The sequence below is a fragment of the Bufo gargarizans genome, unplaced genomic scaffold, assembly GCF_014858855.1.
Source record: "Bufo gargarizans isolate SCDJY-AF-19 unplaced genomic scaffold, ASM1485885v1 fragScaff_scaffold_444_pilon, whole genome shotgun sequence".
Taxonomy (NCBI): domain Eukaryota; kingdom Metazoa; phylum Chordata; class Amphibia; order Anura; family Bufonidae; genus Bufo; species Bufo gargarizans.
Window position 1 is genome coordinate 108,026 of NW_025334119.1, and position 16,856 is coordinate 124,881.

At 46.2% G+C, this 16,856-nt stretch overlaps 1 protein-coding gene across 1 annotated transcript in view; it reads left to right on the top strand.

The window, feature by feature from the left end:
- LOC122922542 (E3 ubiquitin-protein ligase Mdm2-like) overlaps positions 1-16,856 on the top strand; it is a 47,856-nt gene that overhangs the window by 6,565 nt on the left and 24,435 nt on the right. Inside the window, exons 2-4 of the mRNA XM_044273178.1 lie at positions 6,269-6,343; positions 6,430-6,563; positions 7,849-7,898. Of these exons, the coding sequence (XP_044129113.1) occupies positions 6,269-6,343; positions 6,430-6,563; positions 7,849-7,898 (259 nt within the window). The remainder of the gene's footprint in view (positions 1-6,268; positions 6,344-6,429; positions 6,564-7,848; positions 7,899-16,856) is intronic.

Below are 16,856 nucleotides of genomic sequence, written 5' to 3' on the forward strand. Positions count from 1 at the left end.
GAGGACTTGTACATATATTTATACTGATGTGATCTAGAACCCATCATGGAGGACATGTACATATCTCTATACTGATGTGATCTAGAACTGATCAGGGAGGACTTATACATATCTTTATACTGATGTGATCTAGAACTCATCATGGAGGACTTGTACATATATTTATACTGATTTGATCTAGAACTCATCATGGATGACGTACATATATTTATACTGATGTGATCTAGAACCGATCATGGAGGACTTGTACATATATTTATACTGATGTGATCTAGAACTGATCAGGGAGGACTTGTACATATCTTTATACTGATGTGATCTAGAACTGATCAGGGATGACATGTACATATCTCTATACTGATGTGATCTAGAACTGATCAGGGATGACATTTACATATCTTTATACTGATGTGCTCTAGAACCCATCATGGAGGACTTATACATATCTTTATACTGATGTGATCTAGAACCCATCATGGAGGACATGTACATATATTTATACTGATGTGATCTAGAACTCATCATGGAGGACATGTACATATCTTTATACTGATGTAATCTAGAACTGATCAGGGAGGACTTGTACATATATTTATACTGATGTGCTCTAGAACCCATCATGGAGGACATGTACATATATTTATACTGATGTGATCTAGAACTGATCAGGGGTGACATGTACATATCTTTATACTGATGTGCTCTAGAACTCATCATGGAGGACATGTACATATCTTTATACTGATGTGATCTAGAACCCATCATGGAGGACATGTACATATCTTTATACTGATGTGATCTAGAACTGATCATGGAGGACTTGTACATATATTTATACTGATGTGCATCATTTCTATATTAGGGTATTATGTATAAAACTACTTCTAAATGTGATGGGAAAGGTGCGTCTCAATAATCCCGCTGCACCTCCTGCTGCTGCTAAGCAGAACTAGTCTGGCGGTATAAACTCAGCCATTTCTTTACCAAAACCTGAGAAACTAAAGCCAAGTTATTTCTGACGTGTGTGCAGCCTGTCAGTCGGTATTCGTAGTCTTTTACAGTAACTTGGGTGTAAAACGGAGCCGTCATCACAAAATGCAGTGCAATCTGTATGCAGCAGGCTACAGAGCAGGAGGAGCTGGGCAGACGGATGCAGACTTCTGTGGACAAAGATTCAATACAACTTGTAATTTATAAATCTCTGCTTTCTCTTACTTCAGCTGTACATGAGGACTGTCTCATCAGTGATTGATAGTCATCTCTGTGTAAGTGTGTATACAGAGATAGCTGTCAGTCACTGGTATCTGTACACAGGGAGGTGTTATCAGTGATAGTAATCTCTGTGTAAGTGTGTATACAGAGATAGCTGTCAGTCACTGATATCTGTACACAGGGAGGTGTTATCAGTGATAGTATTCTCTGTGTAAGTGTGTATACAGAGATAGCTGTCAGTCACTGATATCTGTACACAGGGAGGTGTTATCAGTGATAGTATTCTCTGTGTAAGTGTGTATACAGAGATAGCTGTCAGTCCCTGATAGCTGTACACAGGGGAGGTGTTATCAGTGATAGTATTCTCTGTATAAGTGTGTATACATAGATAGCTGTCAGTCACTGATATCTGTACATAGGGAGGTGTTATCAGTGATAGTATTCTCTGTGTAAGTGTGTATACAGAGATAGCTGTCAGTCCCTGATATCTGTACACAGGGAGGTGTTATCAGTGATAGTATTCTCTGTGTAAGTGTGTATACAGAGATAGCTGTCAGTCACTGGTATCTGTACATAGGGAGGTGTTATCGGTGATAGTATTCTCTGTGTAAGTGTGTATACAGAGATAGCTGTCAGTCACTGATATCTGTACACAGGGAGGTGTTATCAGTGATAGTAATCTCTGTGTAAGTGTGTATACAGAGATAGCTGTCAGTCACTGGTATCTGTACATAGGGAGGTGTTATCGGTGATAGTATTCTCTGTGTAAGTGTGTATACAGAGATAGCTGTCAGTCACTGGTATCTGTACACAGGGGAGGTGTTAACGGTGATAGTAATCTCTGTGTAAGTGTGTATACAGAGATAGCTGTCTGTCCCTGATATCTGTACACAGGGAGGTGTTATCAGTGCTAGATATTAATCTCTGTGTAAGTGTGTATACAGAGATAGCTGTCAGTCACTGATATCTGTACACAGGGAGGTGTTATCAGTGATGGTAATTTCTGTGTAAGTGTGTATACAGAGATAGCTGTCAGTCCCTGATATCTGTACACAGGGGAGGTGTTATCAGTGATAGTAATCTCTGTGTAAGTGTGTATACATAGATAGCTGTCAGTCACTGATATCTGTACATAGGGAGGTGTTATCAGTGATGGTATTCTCTGTGTAAGTGTGTATACAGAGATAGCTGTCAGTCACTGATATCTGTACACAGGGGAGGTGTTATCAGTGATAGTATTCTCTGTGTAAGTGTGTATACAGAGATAGCTGTCAGTCCCTGATATCTGTACACAGGGGAGGTGTTATCAGTGATAGTAATCTCTGTGTAAGTGTGTATACAGAGATAGCTGTCAGTCCCTGATATCTGTACACAGGGAGGTGTTATCAGTGATGGTATTCTCTGTGTAAGTGTGTATACAGAGATAGCTGTCAGTCCCTGATATCTGTACATAGGGAGGTGTTATCAGTGATAGTATTCTCTGTGTAAGTGTGTATACAGAGATAGCAGTCAGTCACTGATATCTGTACACAGGGAGGTGTCATCAGTGATAGTATTCTCTGTGTAAGTGTGTATACAGAGATAGCTGTCAGTCCCTGATATCTGTACACAGGGGAGGTGTTATCAGTGATAGTATTCTCTGTGTAAGTGTCTATACAGAGATAGCTGTCAGTCCCTGATATCTGTACACAGGGTAGGTGTTATCAGTGATAGTAATCTCTGTGTAAGTGTATACAGAGATAGCTGTCAGTCACTGATATCTGTACACAGGGGAGGTGTTATCAGTGATAGTAATCTCTGTGTAAGTGTGTATACAGAGATAGCTGTCAGTCCCTGATATCTGTACACAGGGGAGGTGTTATCAGTGATAGTAATCTCTGTGTAAGTGTGTATACAGAGATAGCTGTCAGTCACTGATATCTGTACACAGGGAGGTGTTATCAGTGATGGTAATCTCTGTGTAAGTGTGTATACAGAGATAGCTGTCAGTCCCTGATATCTGTACACAGGGAGGTGTTATCAGTGATAGTAATCTCTGTGTAATTTATTATACAGAGATAGCTGTCAGTCACTGATATCTGTACACAGGGGAGGTGTTATCAGTGATAGTAATCTCTGTGTAAGTGTGTATACAGAGATAGCTGTCAGTCACTGATAGCTGTACACAGGGGAGGTGTTATCAGTGATAGTATTCTCTGTGTAAGTGTGTATACAGAGATAGCTGTCAGTCCCTGATATCTGTACATAGGGAGGTGTTATCAGTGATAGTATTCTCTGTGTAAGTGTGTATACAGAGATAGCAGTCAGTCACTGATATCTGTACACAGGGAGGTGTCATCAGTGATAGTATTCTCTGTGTAAGTGTGTATACAGAGATAGCTGTCAGTCCCTGATATCTGTACACAGGGGAGGTGTTATCAGTGATAGTATTCTCTGTGTAAGTGTGTATACAGAGATAGCTGTCAGTCCCTGATATCTGTACACAGGGAGGTGTTATCAGTGATAGTATTCTCTATGTAAGTGTGTATACAGAGATAGCTGTCAGTCCCTGATATCTGTACACAGGGGAGGTGTTATCAGTGATAGTAATCTCTGTGTAAGTGTGTATACAGAGATAGCTGTCAGTCCCTGATAGCTGTACACAGGGGAGGTGTTATCAGTGATAGTATTCTCTGTGTAAGTGTGTATACAGAGATAGCTGTCAGTCCCTGATATCTGTACACAGGGAGGTGTTATCAGTGATAGTAATCTCTGTGTAAGTGTGTATACAGAGATAGCTGTCAGTCCCTGATATCTGTACACAGGGAGGTGTTATCAGTGATAGTAATCTCTGTGTAAGTGTGTATACAGAGATAGCTGTCAGTCCCTGATATCTGTACACAGGGGAGGTGTTATCAGTGATAGTAATCTCTGTGTAAGTGTGTATACAGAGATAGCTGTCAGTCCCTGATATCTGTACACAGGGGAGGTGTTATTCAGTGATAGTATCTCTGTGTAGTGTGTATACAGAGATAGCTGTCAGTCCCTGATATCTGTACACAGGGAGGTGTTATCAGTGATAGTATTCTCTGTGTAAGTGTGTATACAGAGATAACTGTCAGTCCCTGATATCTGTACACAGGGGAGGTGTTATCAGTGATAGTAATCTCTGTGTAAGTGTGTATACAGAGATAGCTGTCAGTCCCTGATATCTGTACACAGGGGAGGTGTTATCAGTGAGTCATAGCATTCTCTGTGTAGTGTGTATACAGAGATAGCTGTCAGTCACTGATATCTGTACACAGGGAGGTGTTATCAGTGATAGTATTCTCTGTGTAAGTGTGTATACAGAGATAGCTGTCAGTCACTGATAGCTGTACACAGGGGAGGTGTTATCAGTGATAGTATTCTCTGTGTAAGTGTGTATACAGAGATAGCTGTCAGTCCCTGATATCTGTACACAGGGGAGGTGTTATCAGTGATAGTATTCTCTGTGTAAGTGTGTATACAGAGATAGCTGTCAGTCCCTGATAGCTGTACACAGGGGAGGTGTTATCAGTGATAGTATTCTCTGTGTAAGTGTGTATACAGAGATAACTGTCAGTCACTGATATCTGTACACAGGGGAGGTGTTATCAGTGATGGTATTCTCTGTGTAAGTGTGTATACAGAGATAGCTGTCAGTCCCTGATATCTGTACACAGGGAGGTGTTATCAGTGATAGTATTCTCTGTGTAAGTGTGTATACAGAGATAGCTGTCAGTCACTGATATCTGTACACAGGGAGGTGTTATCAGTGATAGCATTCTCTGTGTAAGTGTGTATACAGAGATAGCTGTCAGTCCCTGATATCTGTACACAGGGGAGGTGTTATCAGTGATGGTATTCTCTGTGTGAGTGTGTATACAGAGATAGCTGTCAGTCCCTGATATCTGTACACAGGGAGGTGTTATCAGTGATGGTATTCTCTGTGTGAGTGTGTATACAGAGATAGCTGTCAGTCCCTGATATCTGTACACAGGGGAGGTGTTATCAGTGATAGTATTCTCTGTGTAAGTGTGTATACAGAGATAGCTGTCAGTCACTGATATCTGTACACAGGGAGGTGTTATCAGTGATAGTAATCTCTGTGTAAGTGTGTATACAGAGATAGCTGTCAGTCACTGATATCTGTACACAGGGTGGTGTTATCAGTGATAGTATTATCTGTGTAAGTGTGTATACAGAGATAGCTGTCAGTCCCTGATATCTGTACACAGGGGAGGTGTTATCAGTGATGGTATTCTCTGTGTGAGTGTGTATACAGAGATAGCTGTCAGTCCCTGATATCTGTACACAGGGAGGTGTTATCAGTGATGGTATTCTCTGTGTGAGTGTGTATACAGAGATAGCTGTCAGTCCCTGATATCTGTACACAGGGGAGGTGTTATCAGTGATAGTATTCTCTGTGTAAGTGTGTATACAGAGATAGCTGTCAGTCACTGATATCTGTACACAGGGAGGTGTTATCAGTGATAGTAATCTCTGTGTAAGTGTGTATACAGAGATAGCTGTCAGTCCCTGATATCTGTACACAGGGAGGTGTTATCAGTGATAGTAATCTTTGTGTAAGTGTGTATACAGAGATAGCTGTCAGTCCCTGATAGCTGTACACAGGGAGATGTTATCAGTGATAGTATTCTCTGTGTAAGTGTGTATACAGAGATAGCTGTCAGTCCCTGATATCTGTACACAGGGAGGTGTTATCAGTGATAGTAATCTCTGTGTAAGTGTGTATACAGAGATAGCGGCCAGTCCCTGATATCTGTACACAGGGAGGTGTTATCAGTGATAGTAATCTCTGTGTAAGTGTGTATACAGAGATAGCTGTCAGTTCCTGATATCTGTACACAGGGAGGTGTTATCAGTGATAGTATTCTCTGTGTAAGTGTGTATACAGAGATAGCTGTCAGTCCCTGATATCTGTACACAGGGGAGGTGTTATCAGTGAGTCATAGCATTCTCTGTGTAAGTCTGTAAACCTACACTTCAGTCTTGGCATTATATGTTCATATGCAACATTTTCTTTATTTTTAAGGTAAGACCAAATGCTCTTCTGCTAAATCTGTTACAATCTGGTGGTGCCAAGAAGGAAATCTTTACAATGAAAGAGGTGGGTGCACAATCCCTGATGATGATGTATGATGATGTGATATTCTGTATGCTGGTTATTGCTGTGTCTTTGTACTTGCTCTGTAGGTAATTCACCATCTTGGTCAGTACATTATGGCCAAGCAGTTGTATGACAAGAAGCAGCAGCACATTGTCCACTGCTCTAATGATCCTCTCGGAGAACTATTTGGGGTACAGAGCTTCTCTGTGAAAGAACCCAGGTAACTGATGGGCTTCTAACAATCAATGTTTGATGTCATTTTCCAGAAGGGATTTTTTCAGTCTGTAGAATAAAATTGACCCCAATATTATTTTGGGTGTCCTGTTATCTTCCTTTACCCCCTTCCACTTAAAGTGGTTATCCCAGGACAAATCTAAACATTGAAAACCAGACATCGTATAGGACATGACAACCTCTTTCTAACAAAGCCAGAGCCAGTCCTGGACCTCACATGGATCCAGAGATCTCCCCATTCATTGCTCTGCTAGATTTATCTCCAGCTGACAGCTCAAGGGCAGTGTCCTTTCTGCTGCAGCTCAGGGGGCGTGTCCGTGCTCTGCGTATCACAGTTCAGGAGGCAGAGGAAGGATAACACTGAGCATGTGCGACCTTCTCAGTGAGCAGGACACAGAAATAAGAATAACAGCCGGTGGTGCTATACAAATGCATTGTATTGAGTAACTCGGGGGCTATGCTACATTGTTTATTACCTGCAATTACAATAGTATCCAGATTAGGGTTGTTTCAGGTATCCAGATATGGATATTGACATGTGCTGATACTAGCAATATCGGATCAGCGGCGGTCCTGCACCTGGCACCCCCTCTGATGAGCTGTGGCTGCGGCACTGGATTAAACTAAACAGTGTATGAATGTAGAATAAGACAGCTGTGCAGTGGGCATGCTGGGTACTGCAGTGCAGCTCCTATTCAAGTGCAGAGCTCCTGAAATACAGTGTGCAGACCCTTCTGCCTCCGCTCCGCTAATCGCTGGAGGTGCCGGACCCCACCCATCTGATACTGATGACTATCCTGAGGATACCTCATCAGTAGCCTGGACAACCCCTTTAAGTAATTGCACATCTATGTCATGATGTAATAGGTGGGCACTAGAGCTTAGTCATCCTCTTAGTACAGTACAAACAGCCTGAATAATGGGGGCCACCTGATTATTGGGGGCTCATTGGCCTTAGCTCGTATTTCGGCTGCTATATTGGGGTAAATGTACCCATGCACATTACACTAAAGTTGATAAAAATGGATGATTTCCAGAAAACAATCCGGTGAGATTTAGGTTGTGGAGGTTTCCTGTAAATGATGGAATAAATCTGGAACGTGCGGTCGGTGTTTCCTATGTTTTCCGTGTATATATTCGGACAGAGGATGAAACGCTGCACAGGTATCTGGGGTGGGATGCACGGACATGTTTATGGTATTACTGCAAATGGAGCTCGGAACCCTGTCGGAAAGTCCATCTAGATGTAAATTATCATCTCTCTGTTTCAGGAGACTGTATGCAATGATTTTCAGAAATCTGCTAACTACTGATTCAGAAGGTAACATTTTGTAGAAATAACCGTTTAAGCGCCGTGTGGCCCCAATCTTATGGGATTTCTAATGTCTGACAAGTGAGGGATGCAGTGAGAGAGTAACACCTGAAATGATTGTCTGCGATGCCAGTGTTACTATCCCCTGCGATGCTGGTGGGTGCGCCTAATCTGGGACAAGGCTCAGGCCTCATCACACATGTGGTGCCTCCTCCGGCAGTCCATGTTCCTAAACAGAAATCTTACATCTCTGGCTTCACTGACGCCTGAAAACTGGTGTAAATGAAGATAAAACCGTTACGGTTACTGTCCATGCCCCTTCCCACCCTTGCCAAGCCCCCCCTCCCTTCCTGAAAAGTGGTGTAAATGAAGATAAAACCGTTACGGTTACTGTCCATGCCCCTTCCCACCCTTACCAAGCCCCCCTCCCTTCCTGAAAAGTGGTGTAAATGAAGATAAAACCGTTGCGGTTGCTGCCCATGCCCCGTCCCACCCTTACCAAGCCCCCCCTCCCTTTCTGGAAACTGGTGTAAATGAAGATAAAACCGTTGCGGTTACTGTCCATGCCCCGTCCCACCCTTGCCAAGCCCCCCCTCCCTTCCTGAAAAGTGGTGTAAATGAAGATAAAACCGTTACGGTTGCTGCCCATGCCCCTTCCCACCCTTGCCAAGCCCCCCCTCCCTTTCTGGAAACTGGTGTAATGAAGATAAAACCGTTACGGTTGCTGCCCATAGCCCCGTCCCACCCTTGCCAAGCCCCCCCTCCCTTCCTGAAAACTGGTGTAAATGAAGATAAAACCGTTACGGTTGCTGCCCATGGCCCCGTCCCACCCTTGCCAAGCCCCCCCTCCCTTCCTGGAAACTGGTGTAAATGAAGATAAAACCGTTGCGTTACTGTCCATGCCCCGTCCCACCCTTACCAAGCCCCCCTCCCTTCCTGGAAACTGGTGTAAATGAAGATAAAACCGTTACGGTTGCTGTCCATGCCCCGTCCCACCCTTGCCAAGCCCCCCCTCCCTTCCTGAAAACTGGTGTAAATGAAGATAAAACCGTTACGGTTGCTGTCCATGCCCCGTCCCACCCTTGCCAAAGCCCCCCCTCCCTTCCTGGAAACTGGTGTAAATGAAGATAAACCGTTACGGTTGCTGCCCATGCCCGTCCCACCCTTACCAAGCCCCCTCCCTTCCTGAAAACTGGTGTAAATGAAGATAAAACCGTTGCGGTTGCTGTCCATGCCCCGTCCCACCCTTGCCAAGCCCCCCCTCCCTTCCTGAAAAGTGGTGTAAATGAAGATAACACCGTTACGGTTGCTGTCCATGCCCCGTCCCACCCTTGCCAAGCACCCCCTCCCTTCCTGAAAGTGTGTAAATGAAGATAAAAACCGTTACGGGTGCTGTCCATGGCCCGTCCCACCCTTGCCAAGCCCCCCCTCCCTTCCTGAAAAGTGGTGTAAATGAAGATAAAACCGTTACGGGTGCTGTCCATGCCCCGTCCCCACCCTTGCCAAGCCCCCCTCCCTTCCTGAAAGTGGTGTAAATGAAGATAAAACCATTACGGTTGCTGTCCCTGCCCCGTCCCACCCTTGCCAAGCCCCCCCTCCCTTTCTGGAAACTGCTGTAAATGAAGATAAAACCGTTACGGTTGCTGCCCCTGCCCCGTCCCACCTTGCCAAGCCCCCCCTCCCTTCCTGAAACTGGTGTAAATGAAGATAAACCGTTACGGTTGCTGTCCATGCCCGTCCCACCCTTGCCAAGCCCCCCCTCCCTTTCTGGAAACTGGTGTAAATGAAGATAAAACCGTTACGGTTGCTGTCCATGGCCCCGTCCCACCCTTGCCAAGCCCCCCCTCCCTTCTGGAAAACTGGTGTAAATGAAGATAAAACCGTTACGGTTACTGTCCTATGCCCCGTCCCCCCTTACCAAGCCCCCCCTCCCTTCCTGAAAACTGGGTAAATGAAGATAAAACCGTTACGGTTGCTGCCCCTGCCCCGTCCCACCCTTACCAAGCCCCCCCTCCCTTCCTGAAAACTGGTGTAAATGAAGATAAAACCGTTGCGGTTTGCTGTCCATGCCCCGTCCCACCCTTGCCAAGCCCCCCCTCCCTTCCTGAAAAGTGGTGTAAATGAAGATAAAACCGTTACGGTTGCTGTCCATGCCCCGTCCCACCCTTACCAAGCCCCCCTCCCTTTCTGGAAACTGGTGTAATGAAGATAAAACCGTTACGGTTGCTGCCCATGCCCCCGTCCCACCCTTGCCAAGCCCCCCTCCCTTCCTGGAAACTGGTGTAAATGAAATAAAACCGTTGCGGTTGCTGTCCATGCCCCGTCCCACCCTTGCCAAGCCCCCCCTCCCTTTCTGGAACACTGGTGTAAATGAAGATAAAACCGTTGCGGTTGCTGTCCATGCCCCGTCCCACCCTTGCCAAGCCCCCCCTTCCCTTCCTGAAAAGTGGTGTAAATGAAGATAAAACCGTTACGGTTGCTGTCCATGCCCCGTCCCACCCTTGCCAAGCCCCCCCTCCCTTTCTGGAAACTGGTGTAAATGAAGATAAAACCGTTACGGTTGCTGTCCATGCCCCGTCCCACCCTTACCAAGCCCCCCCTCCCTTCCTGAAAACTGGTGTAAATGAAGATAAAACCGTTACGGTTGCTGCCCATGCCCGTCCCACCCTTGCCAAGCCCCCCCTCCCTTCCTGGAAACTGGTGTAAATGAAGATAAAACCGTTACGGTTGCTGCCCATGCCCCGTCCCACCCTTGCCAAGCCCCCCCTCCCTTCCTGAAACTGGTGTAAATGAAGATAAAACCGTTACGGTTGCTGTCCATGCCCCGTCCCACCCTTGCCAAGCCCCCCCTCCCTTCTGAAAGTGGTGTAAATGAAGATAAAACCGTTACGGTTGCTGCCCATGCCCCGTCCCACCCTTGCCAAGCCCCCCCTCCCTTCCTGAAAACTGGTGTAAATGAAGATAAAACCGTTACGGTTGCTGTCCCATGCCCCGTCCCCACCCTTGCCAAGAGCCCCCCTCCCTTCCTGGAAACTGGTGTAAATGAAGATAAAACCGTTACGGTTGCTGTCCATTGCCCCGTCCCACCCTTGCCAAGCCCCCCCTCCCTTCCTGAAACTGGTGTAAATGAAGATAAAACCGTTGCGGTTGCTGTCCATAGCCCCGTCCCACCCTTGCCAAGCCCCCCCTCCCTTCCTGAAAAGTGGTGTAAATGAAGATAAAACCGTTACGGTTGCTGTCCATGCCCCCGTCCCACCCTTACCAGGCCCCCCCCTCCCTTTCCTGGAAACTGGTGTAAATGAAGATAAAACCGTTACGGTTGCTGTCCATGCCCCGTCCCACCCTTGCCAAGCCCCCCCTCCCTTCCTGAAACGTGGTGTAATGAAGATAAAACCGTTACGGTTGCTGTCCATGCCCCGTCCCACCCTTACCAAGCCCCCCCTCCCTTTCTGGAAACTGGTGTAAATGAAGATAAAACCGTTACGGTTACTGTCCATGCCCCGTCCCACCCTTGCCAAGCCCCCCCTCCCTTCCTGGAAACTGGTGTAAATGAAGATAAAACCGTTACGGTTGCTGCCCATGCCCCGTCCCACCCTTACCAAGCCCCCCCTCCCTTTCTGGAAACTGGTGTAAATGAAGATAAAACCGTTGCGGTTGCTGCCCCTGCCCCGTCCCACCCTTGCCAAGCCCCCCCCTCCCTTCCTGAAAAGTGGTGTAAATGAAGATAAAACCGTTACGGTTGCTGTCCATGCCCCGTCCCACCCTTACCAAGCCCCCCCCTCCCTTCCTGAAAACTGGTGTAAATGAAGATAAAACCGTTACGGTTGCTGCCCCTGCCCCGTCCCACCCTTCCCAAGCCCCCCCTCCCTTTCTGGAAACTGGTGTAAATGAAGATAAAACCGTTACGGTTACTGTCCATGCCCCGTCCCACCCTTACCAAGCCCCCCCCTCCCTTCCTGAAAACTGGTGTAAATGAAGATAAAACCGTTGCGGTTGCTGTCCATGCCCCGTCCCACCCTTGCCAAGCCCCCCCTCCCTTCCTGAAAAGTGGTGTAAATGAAGATAAAAACCGTTACGGTTGCTGTCCATGCCCCGTCCCACCCTTACCAAGCCCCCCCCTCCCTTTCTGGAAACTGGTGTAATGAAGATAAAACCGTTACGGTTGCTGCCCATGGCCCCGTCCCACCCTTGCCAAGCCCCCCCTCCCTTCCTGGAAACTGGTGTAAATGAAAATAAAACCGTTACGGTTGCTGCCCATGCCCCTTCCCACCCTTGCCAAGCCCCCCCTCCCTTCCTGGAAACTGGTGTAAATGAAGATAAAACCGTTGCGGTTGCTGTCCATGCCCCGTCCCACCCTTGCCAAGCCCCCCCTCCCTTCCTGAAAAGTGGTGTAATGAAGATAAAACCGTTACGGTTGCTGTCCATGCCCCGTCCCACCCTTACCAAGCCCCCCCCTCCCTTTCTGGAAACTGGTGTAAATGAAGATAAAACCGTTACGGTTGCTGTCCATGCCCCGTCCCACCCTTGCCAAGCCCCCCTCCCTTCCTGAAAAGTGGTGTAAATGAAGATAAAACCGTTACGGTTGCTGTCCATGCCCCGTCCCACCCTTACCAAGCCCCCCCTCCCTTCCTGAAAACTGGTGTAAATGAAGATAAAACCGTTACGGTTGCTGTCCATGCCCCGTCCCACCCTTGCCAAGCCCCCCCTCCCTTCCTGAAAAGTGGTGTAAATGAAGATAAAACCGTTACGGTTGCTGTCCATGCCCCGTCCCACCCTTACCAAGCCCCCCTCCCTTCCTGAAAACTGGTGTAAATGAAGATAAAACCGTTACGGTTGCTGCCCATGCCCCGTCCCACCCTTACCAAGCCCCCCCCTCCCTTTCTGGAAACTGGTGTAAATGAAGATAAAACCGTTGCGGTTGCTGCCCATGCCCCGTCCCACCCTTGCCAAGCCCCCCTCCCTTTCTGGAAACTGGTGTAAATGAAGATAAAACCGTTACGGTTGCTGCCCATGCCCCGTCCCACCCTTGCCAAGCCCCCCCTCCCTTTCTGGAAACTGGTGTAAATGAAGATAAAACCGTTACGGTTACTGTCCATGCCCCGTCCCACCCTTACCAAGCCCCCCCTCCCTTTCTGGAAACTGGTGTAAATGAAGATAAAACCGTTGCGGTTGCTGTCCATGCCCCGTCCCACCCTTACCAAGCCCCCCCCTCCCTTTCTGGAAACTGGTGTAAATGAAGATAAAACCGTTACGGTTACTGTCCATGCCCCGTCCCACCCTTACCAAGCCCCCCCCTCCCTTTCTGGAAACTGGTGTAAATGAAGATAAAACCGTTGCGGTTACTGTCCATGCCCCGTCCCACCCTTACCAAGCCCCCCCCTCCCTTTCTGGAACTGGTGTAAATGAAGATAAAAACCGTTGCGGTTGCTGCCCATGCCCCGTCCCACCCTTGCCAAGCCCCCCCCTCCCTTTCTGGATACTGGTGTAAATGAAGATAAAACCGTTACGGTTGCTGCCCATGCCCCTTCCCACCCTTACCAAGCCCCCCCCTCCCTTCCTGAAAACTGGTGTAAATGAAGATAAAACCGTTACGGTTACTGTCCATGCCCTGTCCCACCCTTGCCAAGCCCCCCCCTCCCTTCCTGAAAAGTGGTGTAAATGAAGATAAAACCGTTACGGTGCTGTCCATGCCCCGTCCCACCCTTACCAAGCCCCCCCTCCCTTCCTGGAAACTGGTGTAAATGAAGATAAAACCGTTACGGTTGCTGTCCATGCCCCGTCCCACCCTTGCCAAGCCCCCCTCCCTTCCTGAAAACTGGTGTAAATGAAGATAAACCGTTACGGTTGCTGTCCATGCCCCGTCCCACCCTTGCCAAGCCCCCCCTCCCTTCCTGGAAAGTGGTGAGGGTGGCCTACAAAGTGATAGATGCAACAATAAAAAACATTGCAAACACATAAGAAGCCCCCATAAGAAGTATCCCCCCCCCCCCCCAAAAGTGGGGGAGATGCCCCTGCGTCTTATGGGGTGAGTACTAATGAGCTCTTCCATTATGGAAGTCTAAAGCCTAACGCGGCAGTAAGAGCTCTCCGGACCCCGGTGTAGTATAAAGCGTCACTGCTATTACTATAGGTACTAAACCTGAATGTCAGCAGACGGGGGAAGGTACTGCTTATCTTTACTAATTGTTCCTACAAACCAGATTACACTGAGCGTCCCCACTTCAGCAGGAGTTGGGGTACTAGACGGTGAGGAGGACGCGGGAGACGGCACTAACTGCCACCCTCTCACTAGGTATACAAGATACTACAGTGTACCTGGCTATTACTAGCTCTATGCTGCTGGCAGTTTGGCAGTGTAAAGCAGTGGGGACCTAAAGGCCTTTCCACACTGTCAAGGAAGTGCAAGTTGCACCCATACACACAGCGGATCGGCTGGAGGCTGACAGGCTAGAAGCACTACACACTATAGTGATCACTGATAGATGACGTGTATGAATGATCACACTATTAGTGATTACTGATAGATGACGTGTATGAATGATCACACTATTGGTGATCACTGGTAGATGACGTGTATGAATGATCACACTATTGGTGATCACTGATAGATGACGTGGATGAATGATCGCACTATTGGTGATCACTGATAGATGACGTGTATGAATGATCACACTATTGGTGATCACTGATAGATGACGTGTATGAATGATCGCACTATTAGTGATCACTGATGGATGACGTGTATGAATGATCGCACTATTAGTAATCACTGATTGATGACGTGTATGAATGATCACACTATTAGTGATCACTGATAGATGACGTGTATGAATGATCACACTATTGGTGATCACTGATAGATGACGTGTATGAATGATCACACTATTAGTAATCACTGATAGATGACGTGTATGAATGATCGCACTATTGGTGATCACTGATAGATGACGTGTATGAATGATCACACTATTGGTGATCACTGATGGATGACGTGTATGAATGATCACACTATTGGTGATCACTGATAGATGACGTGTATGAATGATCGCACTATTGGTGATCACTGATAGATGACGTGTATGAATGATCACACTATTGGTGATCACTGATGGATGACGTGTATGAATGATCACACTATTGGTGATCACTGATAGATGACGTGTATGAATGATCGCACTATTAGTAATCACTGATAGATGATGTGTATGAATGATCACACTATTGGTGATCACTGATGGATGACGTGTATGAATGATCACACTATAAGTAATCACTGATAGATGACGTGTATGAATGATCGCACTATTGGTGATCACTGATAGATAACGTGTATGAATGATCACACTATAGTGATCACTGATAGATGACGTGTATGAATGATCGCACTATTGGTGATCACTGATGGATGACGTGTATGAATGATCCAACTATTGGTGATCACTGATAGAAGACGTGTATGAATGATCACACTATTGGTGATCACTGATAGATGACGTGTATGAATGATCGCACTATTGGTGATCACTGATGGATGACGTGTATGAATGATCGCACTATTGGTGATCACTGATGGATGACGTGTATGAATGATCCCACTATTGGTGATCACTGATGGATGACATGTATGAATGATCGCACTATTGGTGATCACTGATAGATGACGTGTATGAATGATCGCACTATTGGTGATCACTGATAGATGACGTGTATGAATGATCGCACTATTGGTGATCACTGATGGATGATGTGTATGAATGATCGCACTATTGGTGATCACTGATGAATGACGTGTATGAATGATCGCACTATTGGTGATCACTGATGGATGACGTGTATGAATGATCGCACTATTGGTGATCACTGATAGATGACGTGTATGAATGATCGCACTATTGGTGATCACTGATGGATGACGTATATGAATGATCGCACTATTGGTGATCACTGATGGATGACGTGTATGAATGATTACACTATTGGTGATCACTGATAGATGACGTGTATGAATGATCACACTATTGGTGATCACTGATAGATGACGTGGATGAATGATCGCACTATTGGTGATCACTGATAGATGACGTGTATGAATGATCGCACTATTGGTGATCACTGATAGATGACGTGTATGAATGATTACACTATTGGTGATCACTGATGGATGACGTGTATGAATGATTACACTATTGGTGATCACTGATAGATGACGTGTATAAATGATCGCACTATTGGTGATCACTGATAGATGACGTGTATGAATGATCGCACTATTAGTGATCACTGATAGATGACGTGTATGAATGATCGCACTATTGGTAATCACTGATGGATGACGTGTATGAATGATCACACTATTGGTGATCACTGATAGATGACGTGGATGAATGATCGCACTATTAGTGATCACTGATAGATGACGTGTATGAATGATCGCACTATTGGTGATCACTGATAGATGACGTGGATGAATGATCACACTATTGGTGATCACTGATGGATGACGTGTATGAATGATCACACTATTGGTGATCACTGATAGATGACGTGTATGAATGATCGCACTATTAGTGATCACTGATAGATGACGTGTATGAATGATCGCACTATTGGTGATCACTGATGGATGACGTGTATGAATGATCACACTATTGGTGATCACTGATGGATGACGTGTATGAATGATCACACTATTGGTGATCACTGATAGATGACGTGTATGAATGATCGCACTATTAGTGATCACTGATAGATGACGTGTATGAATGATCGCACTATTGGTGATCACTAATAGATGACGTGTATGAATGATCGCACTATTAGTGATCACTGATAGATGACGTGTATGAATGATCGCACTATTGGTGATCACTAATAGATGACGTGTATGAATGATCACACTATTGAAATCTCCGCTAACCACCGCTTGTTCACTGGGAAGGAGGAGACTGACATTAGAAACTACAACTG